This window comes from Protomyctophum parallelum (assembly GCF_964188405.1).
Source record: "Protomyctophum parallelum genome assembly, chromosome: 19".
In the NCBI taxonomy this organism is placed as follows: Eukaryota; Metazoa; Chordata; class Actinopteri; order Myctophiformes; family Myctophidae; genus Protomyctophum; species Protomyctophum parallelum.
The window spans coordinates 35,598,714-35,621,174 of record NC_139717.1 but is presented as its reverse complement, the minus strand read 5'-3'; the positions used below and the strand labels follow the sequence as shown (position 1 = coordinate 35,621,174).

General features: G+C 40.8%; 1 protein-coding gene across 1 annotated transcript; it reads left to right on the top strand.

The window, feature by feature from the left end:
• The first annotated feature begins 3,382 nt into the window (after positions 1 to 3,382).
• fbxo25 (F-box protein 25) lies at positions 3,383 to 22,260 on the top strand. Its single transcript, XM_083789766.1, has 10 exons — positions 3,383 to 3,473; positions 3,844 to 4,009; positions 13,444 to 13,547; positions 15,008 to 15,057; positions 15,355 to 15,447; positions 15,562 to 15,655; positions 16,806 to 16,990; positions 17,710 to 17,892; positions 18,906 to 19,049; positions 20,742 to 22,260. The coding sequence occupies exons 2-10, from the start codon at positions 3,882 to 3,884 to the stop codon at positions 20,829 to 20,831; spliced, it is 1,071 nt and encodes a 356-aa protein (XP_083645892.1). The 5' UTR covers positions 3,383 to 3,473; positions 3,844 to 3,881; the 3' UTR covers positions 20,832 to 22,260.
• The last annotated feature ends 201 nt before the right edge of the window (positions 22,261 to 22,461 follow it).

Sequence of the window (22,461 nt, the reverse complement as noted above, 5' to 3'; positions counted from 1 at the left end):
CTGTACATATATTACACTGATACTCACTTCTGAAGCCTGTTATTGACTGTTGATAGTCTGTATACTGTATATCCAACCATCATTGGCAATAAATGTATTTATATATTCATTGGTGATAGCATGTACATTTTATATTTATTGATAAACTGTACATAACTTAATCCATTCAATAATTCAGAGACCCAGTTCAGATGTCATGTATCAGAACTTAAGTCTAATGTATTTTATTTTACTGTAGTTGGCCTTTCCTGTTCCTGTTTCCTCTTACTGCTGATGCTACTATGACACCTGCATTTCCTCCAGGGATCAATAGAGGTTTATCTTATCATATCTTATCTGGGGTGCATTGGTACGCACAACCTAACAAATCACCACTCAATTTGACAATTTTCTTTTATGTGCTTTTACCGAAGTGAAATTATAGATTTCATGAATTAAATCCTGATCCTATTCAAACTTTATTATTAACCCATTCTACAGGCTGATTCTACAAATGCCTTCTAGATCAATAGATTTTTTTTAAATAGCAGATGTACCATACAAGCTCAGCATGGCTGACATGCTGTGAGCTTGTATATCTGCTATTTTTAATGCAAAAATCCAAAATGACACAGATGCTTTCCCACATGGTCCATAGCAGCATAAAATCTAAAATAAAATAAAATAAATAATACATTTGTATACAGGCTTATACACACCAATGGTTCCACTTCCACAGTTTAGAAAAACACTATCATAATAGTGTTTTTCTACTGGACAATAATTAAACGGGCCGGGTAAAATCACTAATCTGTGCAACAATATTAATAACTGAGTCCAATAGACAAAGCCATGTAATCTGCAATCATTAGAAACCTGAATAGAAGTTCAGGTGACTCAAGGACAATCTGACAGAGGAATGTGAGGTAATTTGAGCTTGCTTATGGGTTTCGCTTCAATGCCCACTTGAAACGGAATCTCTGCTTCTTTTTCCTTTTCTCTGGTTTGTTTCTTATCTACCTACACTCTGTTTTTCCCTAAGGTCCCAAGGTGTTTTTTTCCACAATGGCCCCTGATCTTAACTCGCTCTACACACACGCGCGCACACACACACACACACACACGCACACACACACATACACATGCATGCATTTTAGGAAGACAATTCTATGAATTTTCCACTTTTTGCTGTTTCAACCATAACCCTGAAGCCAAAAACAGCAGATCTACAAGCTGCGGAGCAGCGGAGCGTTGTGTGCTCGTAGATCTGGTATTTTCGGTGTGTGACACCGGCGTGCGATAAGTATAAATCAGGCATTACTCCAACCCATAATCATAGCCTCTAAATGCCAAATTTCTAACCCCACCCCAACCTGAATCTTTTCCTAATGGCAAAACGCAAAAAAAAATTATTTAGCCATAAAACAAGCATTTCTCCTGTGAGGACCAGGAAAATGGTACTCACATCTATTTTTCAAATTCTACTATACTTGTGGTCGACTCAGGACTTTGGCCCTCACACCATATAGAGTTAAAAGCCTAAAAAAGTAATAGGCCTTCAGGTATGCACTCTCACTCACCCTCATGTTGCGTAAATGCCTCTCCCAGGGGGCTTACGGAAGGGGTGACAGTCTTAGGCAAGTCATGTCCTGCTTTCTCCACCAGTTATGTTGAGAGCTGTAAAGTAACCATACAATTGTATGAATTGGTGAGGAAGAAAGGCAATGCTGTATATTCAAAAAGAAAGAAAACCCAAGGTCCCAGATCTGCTGCAAACCGTGCCTTATACATATATATTTTTTTGTAATTTTATATGGTGGTGATTTTAACTGCTAGGCCTATAGGCCTATAGCTGTGAATTTATAGCAGTAAATACTTACAACTTGTCAACATAAAAACGAAGAGTAGGCCTACATGTTTTATTAGTGGAAAGGGCAAGTGTTGTAATAACGAAGTACTGGACCCTCGTCTGGTTCTGACAGACCGGTCTTGTGTGTGTAGGCTGAGGTAGTGTGTGACGGTTGAATCATTCCTTGGTCCGGCGGCGGACAGACGGACGGACGGACCTGGGAGAACAATAACATGACACGAGACTGTATCACGCTAAGACGTTCACAAAGTTTATTACATACATACAGAACATATATAGCTCTTGGATCCTCATGTTCTAATGACGTCACTGACTAGACATCACAATCTAGCTGCCTGCAGCACGCTTGACCTTGCTGCTGTCTAACTGTCTCCACTCCAGGAGCTGTCTATAAAGTATGTTACAGTTCAGGCAGTACACAATTACATATCAAGTACATTGTATATTCACGTACAAGTACATTGTACAAGTACACAGCATAGTCACTCAGATCATATCATGTTGTATACTACAACAATAAGTGTCACCAAAATGTTGCATTCATAGTCGAACGTTTTGTAAAAGAAAAAGATTTTAAAACTAGACTGCAGGCAGCTATGTAGTATGTATCCTGAAGAGGGCAGTATCTTGCAATAAAACCTGAGCCTCAGCCAGTTCTGGGGTGAGAGGAGGAATTCTAGACTTGTTTTGGGTCTAGTCTTGGTCTGTTCTGACGTGGCAAACATTTGACATTAGTCTGACTGATATGATATCATGGATAATTGTGAATAACTAGTGTGTCTTTAAACCATAATGTAACACGCCAAGTCATTTTAATATTACACACAGGCCTATTATATGTGCTATCTCAACCTCAAACCATAACTTTAATAATAAATAACTGTCGACATCTAGGCTCTGCCTTTGTGATGATTCATGATTGTGTATATAAAATATGCGTAGTGGTGCGTTTTGATTGATTGATTGAAATATTTATTAACAGTTTGTAGAATTACAGTACATTTCGAGCACAAACTCAATACAAAGACTGATAACTGTGAGTGGACGACCCAATTAAGCATTACACTTGTTTACAACAGGGTCCACATTGTTCAATTCATCAAAGCGTTCAATATTTAAATATTTGCTTATTAAGAGTATGCCTAGTAGAATGCTTAATAAGCAAATATTTAGAGCAAATATTTAGACTATAGGCATACTCTTAATAAGCAAATATTTAAATATTGTATGAACGCACCACTACGCATATTTGATATACACAACTACTAGTAGTAGACAGTTACAACTTACAAGAGTCACAGACAGCCTTTTTCTCCCTCCCCCATCCCAAACCAAAACATACGAACATGTGCGCAGCTTTCTGTCACGTGTAGGAAAATGCCCCAACAAAACACGGAGGTTAAAAAAATACGATGATTGACAACCGCCGAAGCCAATCGACGACGCGATTCCGGGTAGCAACAAGATAAATACAGGGGAGCTGTCCAATCACGGAAGCCTCAGAGCAAGGGGGCGTTCACACATTCCACTCAACGCACTCTGTCTGTGTTTACTTCCGTCAATATTTCCACGGAAAAGAAAGCAGAAATTGTCGACACAACAAAGGAATCTTCCACAGATTAAGGTTTGTTTAATTGTTCTATATGAATACCTGGGCATGGCAGCGTAGGTCACCGTGTGTGTCATTGTTAACGTTGTCATCGTGCGTTAATGACAGATTTATTATCATTATTGAAGCTAAACGCAACCAAAACAAAGCCAGAGCCTCTGTGGCTCTGACTGATGGCTTTACTGTACGCATTTCATTAGTTACATTTGCATAAATGATTGTCAAATGTCAAAATGTTTTTTTTTTCTCTCTTTCTTCAGTATTTACTCTACATCGAGCGGACAGTCTACAAAACACCACAAACGTTTATTTGTCCGTTATATACACTAACACTGTGCATAACAAAACGGACCTTCTATTTAACTGCCAACATTGTATTTTATAGGTGTAATAGCTGTCACTCGCACATTCCACTGCTGAAGGATGCCTTTCTTGGGCCAAGACTGGAGGTCGCCTGGATGGAGCTGGATAAAGACCGAAGACGGCTGGAAGAGGATCGAGTACTTTGGAAGCGACTTGGGAGACAATAACAACGACATAGACCTGGAGGAGTAAGAACAATCTCTAGTACCATTTATCGTTGCTACTTACTTACATATGTGACATTTAGTTATTGACTATCAATGATGTGTCTCCTAAGGCTAGCTGTCCCTTACCAGTTATGAATCACTTCATTTGCAGATGGGCTGCATATTTACATTGCATTGTTGTGATAGATTGTATTAAACCAGTTTTGTTCATGTTACAACATAAGTATTAGGCAGTAGTAGCCTGTCTGTATATATATATAGTCTAAGGGTGCCAAATATGGTCCTTTCACCTTGTTTTTGTCAACAATTAAGATTAACCAGCATCTGTCTAGTATCATTTTATGCTGTAGCCTATTTTCCTTAGTATGCATTGCATGCAATGAGTCCTGATCCTGCATAACAGCTTACCAAAGAGCCATTGATAGTAAACCCACAATTGGCTATACCAATGAGCCATCATCATCACTGCCCTTTGTAGTTGTAACAGCAGATATTGGTTTCTTTGTTTGTTGGTTGGTTGCGACCGTGGGTCTGAGAGTACTGATGTAATGACAGTAGGCTGTGTGTCTGTGTGAGCATTATTTATGGCGTCATTCAACTGGAATAGCATTGTTTTCTGACTCGAGAGAGACATAGGACAGGCAAGGCCATCATGCAGTCTGCACGTCTCTCGTCTGAGCACTGAGCCACTGACACATCATCAGAGCCTGTCAGCTCTGTGTCATTTTTGATTTGAGCTAAAAGGTATTATTTTATACTTTGGCTATTATAAAATAAAATAGCAGATACACTATTACAAACTCATAGTGCGTTACTTGGTGCTGTGCTACGAGCTTGTTGCTTGTAGAACAGCTATTTTTGAAAAATCGTGAAAATCTGAGCAAATCTTTGATTATATATATATTCTTTAAAGCAATCATTTTCATCTCAAATATTTGCTTCTGTTCGTCTCTAGAACAAAAATATTTTGAGGTGGAGGTCCGTGGCCAAATACATATAATTTGGTCAGTCCTTCTTGTCATGGAAACGTTTGAGCATCACTGATGGAGAAACATAAGCTTTTCAGAAAACCGTTGGGATTTAGAAGACATTTGTAGAATCGACCTCAGGTCTTAATGGGTTAAAGAAGTGAATTACTTTGATCCCATCGCCTGTTGCTCATATTTAACAGTCTAGTCTAGTGTTTCTCTCCTCCATATAGCTCTGGGGAGTGGGATTATTATAATAACATGAAGCGCAGCTGGATAATTATTCCTCTCTTTTCAGGGCGGTTTTGGTTTTGCCTCCCTTTGCGCTCGCTTTTGATTAGAATGGCTTTGAAGTGATGTGTCTTTAAATCATGATTGCTATTTTAAGCATAATTTATACTTTGTAGCAAAGCCATGACACTCGATGAAAATTACTTTCAACTTATTAAAAAGTTGAATATTTCAAGATTTTTTTTGGATCCTCATCAAGGATGTATACAGTATGTTGCTTGTTGGTACTACAGATTGGGTTTGTTTTAGTTGCCATGATTCTACAAATATTCCCATCAGATCGAATCAAGCATTTGGTTCTGATGACAGGAATCAGGATATGGTTGCTCTTGCTTGGGGGACTAATTGTTTCTTATGATTTTGCTAATATAGGTATTTACTTCAGGGAAGTTCTGTCCCCAAATATATAAGCATGCATACAGTAATGGAAAATGTTCCATTTATCATTTCTGATCAAAGTCTCAAGCAGATTTGTTTTTACTATTAGCCATGCAGCCATTTAATAATGCAGTCTGATGCAGTGAGCCTAAGCTCACTGACTGCCAAAGGTGACTCTGTGTTGTGTTAGCTTTAGAACACTTCCTAACTCCCACCAAGAGAGAGGCCAACAGTGATTGACCAGACTGATTAGCAGTGGATATCTAGATGGTGTGTCTGGACCTTGAAGCCAGAGCACACTGGCTGACTTCTTGTACTTCTACAAAGAGACTGGAAACTGTGTCTGTGTCTGTGACTTAAGGAGGAAGTACTCCCTACTAAGCCATTGGAAGTCAGGCTAAGTATGTGCAGGAAGTGCCCAGGCCTCAGTAGATGATAACGAGGGCCTATGCACTTGATTGTGAACTATGACCTTTCAAAAAGCCTTGTGTTGTGTTGTTCAAACGACCATTGTTAAGGCTGTGTTCAGACTGGCAACTCATATCAGATTTTTGGCCTATCCAGATTCCAGATTGAAATCAGATTATTTTTTATCAAGTCTGAACAGTAAAAAAAAAAAAGACAAAGAAAACAGATTTTTACAAATCAGATTTGAATCACATTCCTTAGCCTTGTTCAGACTGCATAAAACAAATCGACTCCAATCTGCATAAGGAATCAGATTTGTAAAACTAGATTTGAGTACAATCAGAAAGTTCCCAGTTGATTATAACGGGTGCCCATTTAATTGTAAACAATCATGTATTGTGCCAACAAAACCATCGCTTTCCAAAATAGGAAGGAAAATGTCTGATCAACTGTTATCACTGCAATAACAGACTTTGAGGAAGTGATTTGCAACGTATAATTGTAGCCTGTCATGACGGCAGGGGCGTCATGATAGCCAACAGAGTTGAGTATAGGGTGGCGTTAGGGAAGTGCTCTGAGGTTAGGAGTGAATCATTCACAGAACAAAGGTATGGTACAGTAGCATTGAGGACGAGGTGGATGTTTTTTTAGATGAAATGTCAAAGGGTTTTATTTAATCCAGCAAGTCAAAGACTTTCCGGTACTGAGACTGTTGTGGTTCTCACGTTCTGAGTGATTTTCTGTGGAATGTACCCGTAGTCCACTGTATGATAGAAAATGAATACACACAAGTGCGAGCAGCCACGCACACGCAGGCACGCACGCACGCACGCACGCACGCACGCACACACACACACACACACACACACACACATGCACGCACGCACACACACACCCTTTGAGTTACTGACAGATTGTTCCATGCTGATTGGGGGATGATATGTTTTTTGTATCTGCCAGCATCTGTACATACGATGATTGATGAGTGATAAGATTAGTTTACCAGAGGTCAGGTCACACACACACAAAATAAATCACCACATAGTAATAATCACTGCCTGATGTACAGTATGTAACCCTTTATTTATGTGTTGGAAAGAAATAATGAACTCAAAGGTTGTCAAACTATTATTAAGTTATGCAGTATATCATTACTGTACCTTGTTGTTGTTAGACAGGTGCATTAATGCTAAGATCTCTTTCTCTTTTTCAACCCTTTGAAATATGGTTAGCTTAGTATTTTCCCCTCTTTCTTTTGTCCTATTTTCTTTTATCAGCTAATCTCACATCTGCTTTGGCATGTGTTTCAGGTTAGCATCCACCCAGCAGCACTTTGATGAATAACTTTGCCTGGAATTTTCCAACCCTTCTTCATGCACTAATCAGGTTTTGAAGATGATTTGCATTAAGCTAATGTCAGTGCTAAAAGTGGCTTGATCCTGTGTGCCTTACTTGGGTATATAGTCTTTAAGCCGTTTTGGGAGCCAGTTTTCTCCATTATTGTGGTCAAACTAATCGTTTACTAAAACTTACATGCTGATAAATCTTCTATAATGTAATATGAATGATGAAAAAGAAAAACATAAGTTGTATTCCACTCACGTAACGTTTAATATTCTTATGCTTGAGTGTGAACTTACTTACTTTTACTTACGCCTATATACCCCTTCTGGGGCTTAGGCCATCGACAAGAGTTCTCCAAGCATCTCAGTCCTGAGCCAACACTTCCAGCTGTCCCCAAGTGTGGCCCATATTCTTAGCATCTGCCTCCAAGTCTCTGCGCCAGGTGTTTCGTGGCCGACCTCCCTTTCTTTTCCCTTGGGGGTTCCACTTCAGGGACTGCCTTGTGGTGTTTGAGGCTGGTTTACGGAGAGTATGGCCTATCCGTCTCCAACGCCTTTTGAGGATCTCTTCCTCTGCAGGTTTTTGGTTGGTGCGTTGCAACAGATCTTTGTTACTGATGGTGTTAGGCCAGCCCAGCGGATCTGGAGGATTCGTCGCAGGTGTTGATGATTGATGAATGACTGGATTTTGTTTGTGGTGTTCACTGTTGTCTTCCATGTCCCTGCACCGTAGAGTAGGACTGACTTTACGTTGCTGTTTGCGATCCTGATCTTTGTTGTGACGGCCAGGTATTTTGCACTCCAGATGTTTTTAAATTGGAGGTATAAAGTAACCTGACTTTCATGTCGGCATCTGTTCCTCCCTACTTGTTGACAATATTGCCAAGGTAGGTGAACTCGGCAACCTCCTGCAGTGCTTCATCTTCCAGCTTGATGGGTGCAGTGCTGGCAGAGTTCACTCTCAGGACTTTGCTTTTCCCTCTGTGTATGTTTAGACCGAGGCGAGCAGAGTTGCGATGGTGCTGGTCTTTTCCTGCATCTGCTGATGGGTGTGAGACGGAAGGGCCAGGTCGTCCGCAAAATCCAGATCGTCTAGCGTCAACATTGTCCACTGAATGCCATTTTTCTTGTCTGCTGTGGATTGCTTCATTGCCCAATCCATAGCCAGCAGGAACAAGAATAGAGATAGCAAACACCCTTGCCTCGATCCTGTTCTTACGCCAAAGGCGTCGGTGAGTTGGCCTCGTAGGTGTTTTTAATTTGAGTGTGAACACAAATCTTAAATCTTAAAGTTATGGCCTAGAAAAGGGTCACAACACTTAATTTGACCAGTCAATGAAAAAGCACTGATGTATTTCATACTCTGTTAGATTGTTAGGTTATTGCATTCCTCATCTGTAATTCTAACACTCAAACAACCCCTCACAACTTGCCTCAGGTTTTATCAGAATCTTTACTGTAAGCCATGTTATGAAGAAGTGCAACAGGAGATATTCTTCACTATTATGGTCTAGTAAAACTGTAAACAAATCTTAAGATGACTTTATTCGGATGCTGCAAGGTAACAGATTATGGTTTTAACTTTGTCAAGATCCCAATAATGATGTCTCATACTGGGCAGGATAGACATATTAATACATCAGCCATTAACACATCAATATTTTGACAATTATGCAGCCAAGCAATGTTTTGCAATTTAAATAAAAATATAAAAAAAAAAAAAAAACTTGAATCAAAAATAGGTTTTTCTAATTAATTAGACATTTTTTAATTTCTTTTCAAAATATCTGTCAAAAAATTGGTAATTTGGTTGGTCTAGGAAGGACAAAACAAATTTTCATCGGGATCAGCATCTTACCCTAAATATTGTATTGGTTGATCAAGATAATAATACCCCCAAAATACCCAAGAGTAGCCACATTAAGTTGTACTAAGCGCTGTCCAAACAATGCCTGTTGTTCAGCCCCTTTGAAATACCACAGCCTCCCAAAGGCATTTGTCTGGTTGAAAGACTTTGATAATCGCAACTGTTTGTTTGGAGAAGTTGAAGTAAAACAAGAGGACTATTTTGGTCTGGGTCTGATCACCGATCAGTACCACAATATGTTGTCTCCCAGCTGGAGAGGAGAGCTGTTCTTGTTATCTTCAGGAAACATGTTCTGTTCTTACCCATGTTAATGGGCAGCAAATACACTCAGGAGGGCCAAAAATGTGGGGTTTTCCCATTCGTTGTTGAATTAGTTTTTCTTTCTTTTTGTTGTCTGCTATTGTCATATATTGTATTGTGTTTTTTCAGAAGTCTATGGCAACCAGTGGTCCCAGCTTGGTCACAGTACCATTACAGTCTACTCACTCTGTGTGTGGATAGCCCAAAAACGTTACCTGCAGATGACTTCATGCATCTACAGCAATTTCAAGCTCTATTTTTAAGGTGTGGCATAGTGGGGGCCAATCACATATTTACCTTGAATTCCGTACCGATGATGTCACCAGCAAGTAAATCTTCTAGCTATCCACAGCCCACCACTGAGACATGAGCATAACCGTTGACCAATATGGAGATATGGTTGAAGTCAAAAACTAAAGTCCAAAACTATATGATTACAGTGATTACTCTGTGATAACTGTAGTACCGGTATTCTATTAATTCTACAGATCAACCAATAACGTGCTATCCAGTTAACATCCCATAGAAAGACTAACAGTGACACTGCATCAGGCCATAAAATATGACATCATCTCTTTGTTGGCTGTTTCTCACTGGCCAGTGACCTAATACAGTACATATAGTAGTGGCTCCACTTTGCCTGATGACAGACTGGCAAACAGACAACTGTCCTTGTTTGAGAGAGCAGATAGTGTTAGCCTGATACAGAAGGGGCCTGATGAGGGCTATCCTGTATATAATGTCACAAAACCACTGTTGTTGTTTTTTAGCAACTATACAATGAAATCCATAGTATTAATTTAACTCTGAGCGTAAATGTGACCAAATTGATCTGTCTTCTGAGTTTAATTGCCACTTTAAAGTAGTAGAGTATGTTTTGCACTCCGTCCGTGTGTGTGTGTCCGTCCTTCCTTCCGTCCGTCCGTTACCAGCTAATCTCCGCCACCGTTGGCCCGATCCATTGGACTGCTGCTTTCTTTCATTTTAGTGATTTTAGCTATTTTTGACAGGGGGCCGGGGCATTCGAACAAGTGGCTAAATATTATGTATGTTTTTACAAGATTTTACGGTGATTTCTTTATTATTATTTACTATAGTCGACCCAGGAAATTACATCTGGCCACAAAAGATCACGGGATCTATTGAATGTGAAGGGGGAGGTGACAAACTTTGAGCCTACGACACACACAGTATGCCATCCCGCTAGTGAGAAAACGCTTGCGCGTGCGAGCGTTTGATGCGTTTGCGTTTGCATTCATCGTTTGCGATGAATGGATAGAGATTATCATACAGCTCATTCATCCTATCAATTTTACTTCACAGAGACCACTTTCACACACAAAGCTTTGTCTTACACTAGAACTCAAACCAGAAATGTCTCCAGCCCTAAACCCTTAAGGCTATCTTCCATCAAGCTGTTTCTTCTTTGGAAAGGGCCCCTTTACATGCACTCTGCGCTGAGAAGGCACGTTAATTAAAATGTTAAATTGTGCTTTAAATGTGAGAGGATATTTTAAACTCCTCTAAAAGTGAGGCATATCTCTACAGACAAAATACAGTATGTATTTGTTTGAATGAGAGTGTAGGCAGTCAGGTGCTCAGCTTCAGCCGCTGGATTACTAATGCATGGAGAGCCAATTAGCAGTCAAGGTCAGGCCCTTTGATCTGTCAGCCAAAGCTCATTAGAGTGCTCTCTGCATCACCATAGATTAGTTATAGCCTAGGTCCTGACATCCCAGCAAGCTGTTCTACCAGCCATGGTATAACAGGATTGGTCAAAAGATCCATGGACAACCACAAACTGTTATTAGCTTCTGTTCAGTTTATGGATGCTTTAACAACCACTGCTATCTCAGACAGAATACAACCCCACTGCTGCTTCTCAGTCAGAATTGTCTCTTAACTAACATGTTAAAGGACCACTTCACCACGTTTCAACCTATCTTCATGTAATTGGTCCTCACTAATGTTAATGATAAAATACAAAAAAGAATTCTATGCAGTCTGTGACTCATAGGAGGGGGCAGTTCAGAAACCTGTCCACCAGTGACATCATCGTTGGGCAGATTGTTTTTTACAGAAAAATATCTAAAGGAGAAAACCAGCACTCACTGAACTCTCGTTTTAAGGCACTTACTAACTCAGATTTTTTTTTAATTAAATTTTGAGTTTTATTATCGTGCGAGTGATGCCTTAGTTCCATTATCGCATTGCAACTGTTCAGGAATAGAAAGCCTGCAGTTTCTATTAGCTTGTATTCCCCATCGATGATGTCACTGGTGGACAGGTTTCTGAACTGCCCACAGCCTTTCCATGAGACACAGACCGAGTAGAGTTGCTGATTGTCTTCACTCAAAGGGGCTAAAGACCGAGTTAAGGTTGCTTGGATTGAGTTGAATGAATTGACTCGTAATTTTGGAAGTACAGACTCACTCCCAATCTTCCACCGTAGTCTGAAAACACACCTCTTCAGACTCCATCTTAGCCTGTAGCACTTGCCATAGCCTTACAGGCGTATGCAAATGTCCAGACCCCCAACGAACGTGCCCCGGGGGCCGGGCCGGTTCCGGTGAGCCGCCCTGTGTACGAAACGGTTGAGAAATGACAGAGTTACCACGAGGGGTCCCCAGAGGGTCCCTGTACTGTACTGTACTGTACTGTACTGTACTGTACTGTACTGTATGTGTGTGTGTTAGGCTGCAGAACAGTGACACTTGGTGATGGAAACCAACGCTATTTTCGTGCTTGGACCCAGGTACACAGCCAGAGACACACAAAGTCCCTCCACAAAGCTCCGTATAGGAGTGGTTGCACCACTCAAAAGGGCTGCAGGGTACAACACCCGCCCCAAAAAAAAGTGTTTATTGTCATGATTTGTCAACTCGGCTGTTGGCTTTGTCCGAGGCTTAAAGGTCTTTACCCGTGTGAAGTGAGTGGTGCAACTCCGTGTGGGGGTCCCCATTGGTTTGCATTAGTATTAATTATTAGTTGCAAAGAGATACACAAACACACATAGACAGGGGCAAATGTATGATCTCCTGGCGGAGACAAATATCTGTACTACAATGAAAAGCAGACAAAAAAAGTCCTGACAATGCTAATTTTTATTGTATACATGTTTTTATTTAGTTTTCTGCATTGTGTACTTTTTGGTTTTGACAATATGATTATGTGCAGCAGATGGTATTGTTCTTTGTGTTTGTACTATGTGTCTTGTTTTTGTAGATGGGAACACTGTAGAGAAATCACGCATGTCTTAAAACCTCATAGGCTTGATTTTTGTAATTTGACTGTCCCCTCCCCTTCATATAATGCTCGAAAGACTCACTGATGTAAGCACACAGAAGTCATGTAAATGGCGCACACACACACACACACATGCGCGCGCAAATACACAGAAGCTAATTTATCCATTTGTATCTCTGACTGTGTTAACCACTGGTTACATTTGTACACTCAGAGTTACATTAACACTGAGAATTGTACTGTGTAGAATACATTTCTGTTTGGAGTTAAGTGGCTGCCCAATTAGGTTTTATTACAATATTACTCTCGCTGAAAAATACCCAAACACTGTAGCACACACCCTCACCTTGGCTTCCTTGGACTAAATCTTCACGTGTACAGTATATGCACTCATCTTCTCGTGGCCATTTTCAGTCGGACGTGCCTATTTTAGGGCACAATCAAAAAAATCATCAAGAATCAAGAATTTTCAGAAATGGCGAAAAGACGCCTAACTCATTTGAGGTTGTAGATTGGCTATTTATAAGTAGGCTTAAGTGATTAAAAGGGCAGTACTGTCTTGCTTTTCAAGTCTTTGAACTGAATTGTAACATTTTGTTGGTAACCCATTCTTCTTCTTATGGGGTCTCTCTGTCACTCTCTGTCTCAAAACAGGCTCTGTGACGAAAACAAAGAGAACCTGTTTGTGGGAGATGTTTGTGAGGTCGCTGCCAAGAAGAGGAAAAAGGACTTATACAACAATACCACAAAATCTCAGTGTGAGTATGCCTGTCACAATCCTATAATCCTATGTTAAATTTGCCTAGAGGTACCATTGGTCCAATCCGCATCAAACTTGGCACCAACACTGGTCAGGGGTCTGTCATCAGAATATCCATGGACAATGGTGTAATGGTGATCATTGTTTTGGTACCACAGCATGAAATAATTTAAATAGACACCAGGCATCCCCCAATAGTGCAGGGACATTCAGACCCAAATGACCCCCCTCCGGTGCCTGTGACGCGTGCATGTATATGTACGCGTGTGCACAGAACAGCTGATTTGTCACACACACACACAGCTTGGTAAAAAGTGCTGATGGGGCAGCCAATTATCCATTGTTGTCGGAGGAGCCGATTTTTCTCACCCGTGCGTCTTTCAGCAGCCCAGCCTAGCCTGGGCAAGAAGAGCTCCATTGACTGGGCTGCCCAACAGATGCTATGCTTCTGTTAGGGACGCGTTCTAGCGTGCACACGCGTGTACCGTACCGTGCCCTATAGCGAGTGCGTGGTACTGCGTTCTACGAGCATGACACCACTGGCAAATTAAACATTTCTCAAATGGGGATAGCAGTATCCCTTGGGGTAATCTGGGTTTCCAGACGTTTTCGCCAGGGGTAGACAGTTTTTATTATTATTATTATTATTAATATTATTAGGGGTCAAGCCCAAAGGGCGCCGTAGAGCCCATTTGCTTTCGTGAAAGTTCCGCTATTTTAGCAGTTTTGGCAGTTCTGCGCTGTCGTGAGGATCCCTCAGGAACTGAAGCTAACACTCATTCGTCAAAAGATCTCTGACCTTAAGATCTCCCGATGAGTAAATTGTTTAATATATTTTGTATGCCATACATTTTCAATACAACCAATTGCTAATCCTCAGCAACCCGCCAATAAAAAACAAGTTGGGCAAGCTAGCTCGCTGCATAATGTTTTGACCCAGGCCTGAGGGATCTTTGAATAATAAACAAAAGGAAGAAAGAAAAACAAAAGTGCAGAAAAAACGATACAGAAACACCAAGAATTAGTACACTAGACAATAAAGAAAGGTTCGAGAACCAGTGTCTTAGAGCACCCCCTATTGAAACATTATCCAATGTATTGTCATACATTGTTTATGATCTTATTTATTGGATCGTAGTTTTTCTTTTCTTTTTTTTTTACAAGGACCCACAGACTATGTCAATTGTATATATTGCAGCCTATAAACATTTTTATGTTTGTACACTTTGCAGACCCTAAAGTCACACAGAACTGTTTTTTGAATTACAAAGGGCCAAGTGAGTTATGAATGGTTTCTTCTGGGTGTAAAGAAAATAAAATGTAGAGACACAGTGTGTCTCGTAAGAGTCACATACACTAAAGGGGAGACTTTAGGCAGCCGTACCAAAACAAACTGGTGATTAATTGCCCGGTCATTCTTCCCTGATGTGACTGTGTTTTTCTGCCCTCTCACTACAGTCGTTTACAGGGAGAAGTGGATCTATGTGCAGAAGGAGAGCACAAGAGAGGTGAGAACGCTAGAGCTGGATCTGGATGTGTTTATACTGTATAATGGCCCGTGTGAGGTTTCACATGACAGATTTATTGGCTGTAGATGGGAAGAGCAGGGGTTCAGTTTAACAAAATTGCTGTGTGAAACTCTTGCGCTCTCTCTCTGTGTGTGTGTGTGTGTGTGTGTGTGTGTGTGTGTGTGTGTGTGTGTGTGTGTGTGTGTGTGTGTGTGTGTGTGTGTGTGTGTGTGTGTGTGTGTGTGTGTGTGTGTGTGTGTGTGTGTGTGTGTGTGTGTGTGTGTTGTGCTTGTACAGAGACATGGATACTGTACACTTGGTGAAGCCTTCAACCGCCTTGACTTTTCCAGTGCCATTCAGGACATCAGGAGGTTCAACTATGTGGCAAAAGTAAGCCCAAACTTTCACTTGTCATGAACAGTCTGGTTGCATGTTTTCTCTCTGTCTTTGTCTCATTGTCTCTCTCTTTCTCTTCCTTTCCCTCTGTCTCTCTTCCTTCCCAAGCTCCTCCAGCTAATTGCTAAGTCCCAGCTGCCCTCTTTGAGTGGAGCCGCCCAGAAGAACTACTTCAACGTACTGGAGAAGATTGTACGGAAGGGTAAGAATTTAAGTTACAGAGAAAAGGAGATATGCGTAAAGCGTCATGTTTACGTTGTATGGTCACGTATATGACAAGCCCCGGCCTCCACCCTGATGTCTGAGACAGTTAGTCTCACCCCAGGTCCATACTTAGTTTAGGCTGTTCCCATGCTGGTAAACGTAACCTCACATTTTAACAAGACAGATCAACATTCTTGTCTATCTCCCATGGTCCTAAACCTAAATGGTAAGGATCTGAGCAGCTGGCAGACATTGGGTTTCAGGGTACCATGTAGTCATTGCAGGTAATCTAGCAGAAACCAACCACAAAACCAAAATAATCGTTGAACTCTACTATTAGTAGGGAGGTTGTGTTGTCGAGTGGATCAAAGGAGATATTGTAGAGTTGTGGAAGAGTAGAGTAGTTTATTCAGACACGCATAGAAGGAAGGGGATTTGGAATCAAAATGTGTGAATATCATTATACTTTATTTTCAACAGTCTTAATTTATTCAAAGGCCAATGAAAAGATTGCATTGAAAATATCCAGTGGGACCCATGGTGGAGGTAACTTCGGGATTGCTACATCATCCCTGTGGGCTCTTATTAAAATCGATGAATTATGTAGTTTAGGATTTCTGTCATGGAAAAATGCCCTTTCATCAGTTATTCAATGTCCTATTGACATATATGGGATTTTCAGGCTGTGACATCACAAACTGCAGGAAAATCAGAGCACTTGTTTGAGCCAGAAAACCCCAGAACAGAAAGTCTACTGAATGTTAAAAGTTCAGGTTTTTTTGGTTGCAATTGAGCTTAGAAAACCTAAAAGGAATTAAGAAAAATTACAAAAACATTTTTATTATGTGTTAGTTACCTCACAAACTCACCCTTGGTGTATAAGGGCCGATTCATACTCCTATTTTACCGCTGTTTCGGCGCTGTAGTGCCGAAATGATTTCGGCTCGTCAGAAATTTTCAGTAGCACCGAAGAGCCGACTTTAGAACGGTACCCGCCCCCCCGAACCTCAAATTACGTCAAATTGTAGGCTTTACAGCGCCGAACCGACTTTTATTCGGCTCTAAAATAGGAGTATGAATCGGCCCTAAGTGGTGGTGTGTTTCATGCTTAATATTGCACTTTTATTGCTTTTCTGTTGGTTTTGTAGTCATGGAAGACCAACACAACCCACGCCTTATTAAGGACCTGCTGCAGGACCTGAGCTCCACGTTATATATCCTGACCAAAGGAATGGGCAAGTCGGTGCTGGTGGGTAACGTCAACATCTGGGTCTGCAGACTAGAGACGATCCTCAACTGGCAACAGCAGCTCAACAACCTGCAGATTCCCAAGGTAGGACTGTGTTCAGGAGTTTAGTTGCCGTAGGCCTAAACATTCCTCTGAAAAAGATAAGTAGGCCGTCAACTTGAAAGCAACTTTGGACAGGCTACAGTACACATTTGGCTCCTGCTTCCCATTCAGAGCGTTTAACCACTTTCAAGCTCAACCTGGCATCCCTATTTTGGGCATAGACTGTGAAGATTTTCACAATGTTTCAAAAATAGTGAAAAGAGAAGATCTACATGCTCACAATGTACATAACTCCCTACCGAGCGTGCGCGGTGGGTTTGACGCTAAATCGCTTATTTGATTGCTCGAAAATGTATTTGTCTTTCATAATGTTGCAAAACTCTCCACAGTGGTTTTTGTCCCAAATGGGCTGCCGTAGTAGGGAATCTGCTGCTAAACCCAGCTGCGGATCACCTGTACCACTCGTTCTTGGATATAATAACATCAGCGAACGTCTCTCAGATGATGAATGTTCGGGGGTGCGATCGTAGTGAAGATGAATATTCTGTGACTACTTAAAAAAAACCAAAAAGCCTGGCAGTGGCTAAACGCAGCCAGAAATCAATCTGGCAGTGAATAATCTGCATATCATGTGAATAAATCATCCTTCATGAAGTAGTGTCGTTTGTGCACTCCCTGTGGGCACTTCCTTGCTGGGTCGCCGTCGCAGAGTTCTTCAGCTCTCGCTTTCAGGGTGTCATTGTTTATTCTGTCCCCCTCAGCAAATCTCCAGTGGGATGACGCTCAGCGACCTGCCACTCAACATGCAGAACAACATCCTCTGCAAGTTCTCAGACGCCTGTGACATCATCAACCTCGGACAAGCCACTCCCACTCTGCACATGCTCAGCGAGGACCGACAGCTGTGGAAGAAGCTTTGCCACTTCCACTTCTCAGAGAAACACGTAAGAGACAATGAGACTTAACTATGTTACATAGGCGAGTGATTATCAGTCAATTCTGCCGCTCAATGATTTACCCATACAGCATTTTAAAGACGTATACAATTTACAATTCATGCATTTAGCAGACACTCTTATGTGGAGTGACTTACAATAAGCAAGGTAAACACAAACCTGTACATCAAATGCAGAGAGACAGTGTAGTGCCTCATTAAACTAGGATCACGGGTGTTTACCTGTGATCCAAGAACCTACGTAGCATCAGTCTAAAGTAAACAATATAAGATATGTCTGCATGGTCATCATACCTAGGTCAAGTGCACAGGTGTTGGTTAAGACTTTATTTCCATTGACAGAAATGGCTTACTGCCCTAGTGCCCTTTGAGACAGTTACAAAGTATAATTCATATTTTCACCAGTAGAGAGCAGAATTGGCCCAGATTTTCTTGTCCCTCTACTCTCCTTCCCTCACCCCTCTTTTCCCACTCTGTCCCTCACTCTCTCTTCCTTTTTTTGTCGGTCTGTCTGTCTCTCCCTCTCTGTCTTTGTCTCTCTTTCTCTCTCATACGTGTCATTGCTGTCGGGTAGAAACCTAGTATCTTGACATTTTGTAAATTAATGTCCAACGTAATACTAGAGCACCACACAAAAGTAGTCTACAAGCTCACAACGTCCGCCCACAATGGGACGTGTGGTGATCTTGCAGATTGGTTATTTATTCTTTTTTGAATGTTAATAATAAAAGGAAAGGTTTTGGACATACAAGTTTTCCGCCCGACGGCGACGATATACAGGCACACAGGCAGACCTGATATCAATGTGAAATGCTCCATGGTTTACCCTTTTGACCAATTATAATTAGCTTGCTGTCCTCTGCATTTTGTGTGTGTGTGTGTGTGTGTGTGTGCGTGTGTGTGTGTGTGTGTGTGTGTGTGTGTGTGTGTGTGTGTGTGTGTGTGTGTGTGTGTGTGTGTGTGTGTGTGTGTGTGTGCGCGCGCGCGTGTGTGTGAACACAGTTCTGCAGACATTTGGTGTTATCTGAGAGGGGCCACGTGGACTGGAAGCTGATGTACTTCACACTACAGAAATACTACCCCAAGAGGGAGCAGTACGGAGATACACTGCACTTCTGCAGGCATTGTAGCATCCTCTTCTGGAAGGTAAAGACACGAGATGCAAAGATGGTCCTGTAGAAATTAACATTTATACACAAATCTTTCCACATTATTTTTAATACGTTACGTATTGAAATACAGAACTAAAGAAATAAAGGACTTTCTTTTTAAAGGGGAGAGATGCCTTTGTGTATAATCAGACTTTATGAAGGCCTCTGAGCTTTCAGTCAGTGTAGAAGAATCTATACTGCCCATAAAGACTTCCTGCATCCATTGTGTGAAAAGGCCTTGGCCCCGCGCATGTGCGTGTGTGTGTGTGTGTGTGTGTGCGTGCTTGCGTGTGTATGTAACTGTTAACAACTGGTACACGCTGACTCAGGTCAAAGCACAGCCACACAACCTTACCCCGTCTTTTAGAAATTTTGACTTAAACTAATGTTCTTTTTTGCTACTCGCTTTTCTTTCTTTTTTTTATATTTTTGGGGCTTTTTCTGCCTTTTGTTACATTAAACTGACAGGAAATGGGGAGAGAGAGAGAGATAGGGAAAGGTCGTTGGGATGGGAATTCGAACCCACAACACGCTGTCAGGCTTGTTGCAGCCTAGGTGCCCGGACGTCTACGCCAGCCGTCCGGGACTCTACTCACTTTTCTAGTTCCTTGCCACTGTAAAGTTCTGAGGCCAGCGTTAAAATGACTTTTGTTGTTTTTCCACACATTCGCAACTAACCATGCACAGTCCGGGACTGAGCAAGTTAATGCATGACGCACAGCAACACTGATCAGCTAACCGTAATTCGAATGGCTATTTGCTAATTGTACTAATCCTTCCTGCTCTTGGACAACATGGTAATCTGTGAACTGAAACCATTAATTAAATTAATGATCTAAACATATTTGCCTTTTTTATTTATTCTTACTATTTTGAAAAACATTTTACAATTGTTCAACTAGCCGATCTACATCAACATGTTGTAAGCTTGTAGATTGGCTATTTGAACTATTAAAAAATGTTTTAAAAAATAGTAAAAAATAAATAAAAAATAAATAAAAAATAAATAAAAAAAAGGCCAAGAAGTTTAGGGATAAGGGGTAAGGCACTGGCAAAAATAAGGCCCTCGTCTGTAACCAATTAAGACTGGGTGATCACTCAGAGAATCTCCTTTTCCTCCATGCCACAGTTACTATTATGTTGTCCTCCTTGGCTGTTTTCCTCTAGTTTCTAATCTCTGACTTCTCTGCATCCCGCTCTATGCTTGTCTTCCCTCCTTCCTGTCGTTATTCCTGGTACTCCTTCTCCTCAATATCCCCAAAGGACCGCCACCTGGCAGTACTACTCAAGGTACTTCCTGTCCCGTTATGCTTCTGTTTCTTCTGGGTTGCCACTTTGGTTTTGTGTTGCCGCAGAGATTCTTTAATTTTTTTCTATAGCCATTATTAGTATTAGTCTTTACAGTCCCATTTTGTGCTCTAGGACTGTTTATGAAGCAGTCTCACTTTTGCTGCTGGCATGGCAGAGGCTTTTGTGTTCTCTAAAAAGTTTAACAACTAGACTGTGTTGGGTTATAAATTCCTCTGGCTGTCCAGTTCACTCGTCTAAATTGAAGGTGACTCTACTGGCTCAGTCGGCCACCTTAAATTTTGATGAATGTTTATTTGTGCTGAAGTACAGTATACTGCTAGTCCTACTATAATCCTGAATTCTTCGTAACCATTTTGCCCTCCTGGTTGTTTTCCAGGACTCTGGACATCCGTGCACAGCCAATGATCCTGACAACTGCCTCATGCCTGTCTCCCCCCAGCACTTTATCGACCTCTTCAAGTTCTAATCCTACATGTTTTGCTCCTCGCGAGCGACCCGTTTACTCCTCGTCAACCCCAAGTGAAGTTTGTATAGGAGGTTGTGATGTCTTTCACCCAGTTACAAAGGGCTTCAACTGAAAAAAGACTTCTTTATTGTTTTTCATGTGTCTCCCTGACAGAAAAAAAGCAAGCCATGGAGAGGAAAACAATATGTTTTTTTGTATTTTGTAAGTCTGTGGCTTTGATGGACGATGGTAATGGTGTATATTGACACCTAGGAAGAAAACATACTTGTTATATTGGTCCATGATTAACAAGGTGGGTGTTTTATAACGTTATTATAACGCAGAAGGTTGCAAAGTTCCAGCAAAATTCAAGGTGGAAACTTTCCATGGGAATTAACCGGAGTGTATTGGAATTCACAGGAAATAATCGGAATACAATTTAAAATAGAAATGTGGTCTGTGTGCAAACTTTGGGTTTAAAGTAAACAACTAATTTCAAATAGCACACTCAATGAAGCTATATGCCACATGGCAATAGCTACCTAGCAAAAACTAGCAGAGGGTGTTAACAAGTTATAGTGTGTGCTTTACTGTAGCCTGCTTGTTAAGTGAAATATCAGAATATAAAATATATTCTCTCCAGAAATATTATCAAAACCTTTCTGAAAGAACGTAGTCATTTGGCTCAGACAGTTGGCAGTAGTGTGGGCTGCAAATGTGAAAGGAAAATGCACTGCACATGCATGACGGTTGTAAATTACTGGATTCCTATTTAATGTGATGATGCTGTCAAATAATCTGTACATGTGATGGAAGAGAGTGCTGCTGAATGCAGTGCATGGGTACAATGACATTAAATAGCAATTTTTTTGGAGGTGTAATTTCTTTCAAAATAAATTCTTCATTAAAATGTATGATTTTTATATTGAACGTTTGCACATTCTCAAAATTCCTGAGCTTAACTTCCTTGGAAAATCTCTGGCAATTTCCTGGATATTTCTGACCCTTTGCAGCCCTAATTCCGCCTGTCCTGTTTTCGTTTTGTTTCGTCTTGTTTTGGGGGGGATTTCTGCAGTAACTGAATGCATGTCAAATGTAGTCGTAGTTGTATGTTTACGTACATCGTCATTCGTGTATTATTGCCGTGCTGTGCAGACATGTCAAGGAAACGACACTAAATGAAAAAAAAAAGTCAAATATGTTTGCTGTAAAACAACTTTTTACAATACACTTTTACCAGAATTGTCAAGCAAACAAGGAAAAGTAATGTTAAACATTATTTATGAAAGACAACTTTTATATCCTTTCTTTGAATTTTGTAATATTCCTTTATCATTCCAATAACTGAAATGTATGTGTTTATGAAGGCTACTGTTGTTGGTACTATCGTGACTTTTCTGGGATAGTAGCTGGTTATATAATTATTAAATATTTCTAAAAAGGTCTCATTCTTATGGCTTCTGGGATTTATTGGCCTCTGTTTATTTATGAGATCTTTTTTAGACATGGCCAAAGAGCAATTGCACTTATTTGGTCATTATAGAAATAACATGTTGTTTACATAACTGCACTGCTGATGGACATTTATAACTATTTTGGCCATTCTCTGGGCTCTCACGATCTGAAAGATTTTAACAGCTAATATATTGTA

What these genes read in the sequence shown, in the direction of transcription:
- fbxo25 (XM_083789766.1), top strand. Translation starts at nt 3,882, where the DNA reads ATGCCTTTCTTGGGCCAAGACTGGAGGTCGCCTGGATGGAGCTGGATA. An exon ending in ACAACCTGCAGATTCCCAAG is followed by an intron (nt 16,991 to 17,709) that starts GTAGGACTGTGT and finishes TGTCCCCCTCAG; the next exon opens with CAAATCTCCAGTGGGATGAC. An exon ending in TCCACTTCTCAGAGAAACAC is followed by an intron (nt 17,893 to 18,905) that starts GTAAGAGACAAT and finishes GTGTGAACACAG; the next exon opens with TTCTGCAGACATTTGGTGTT.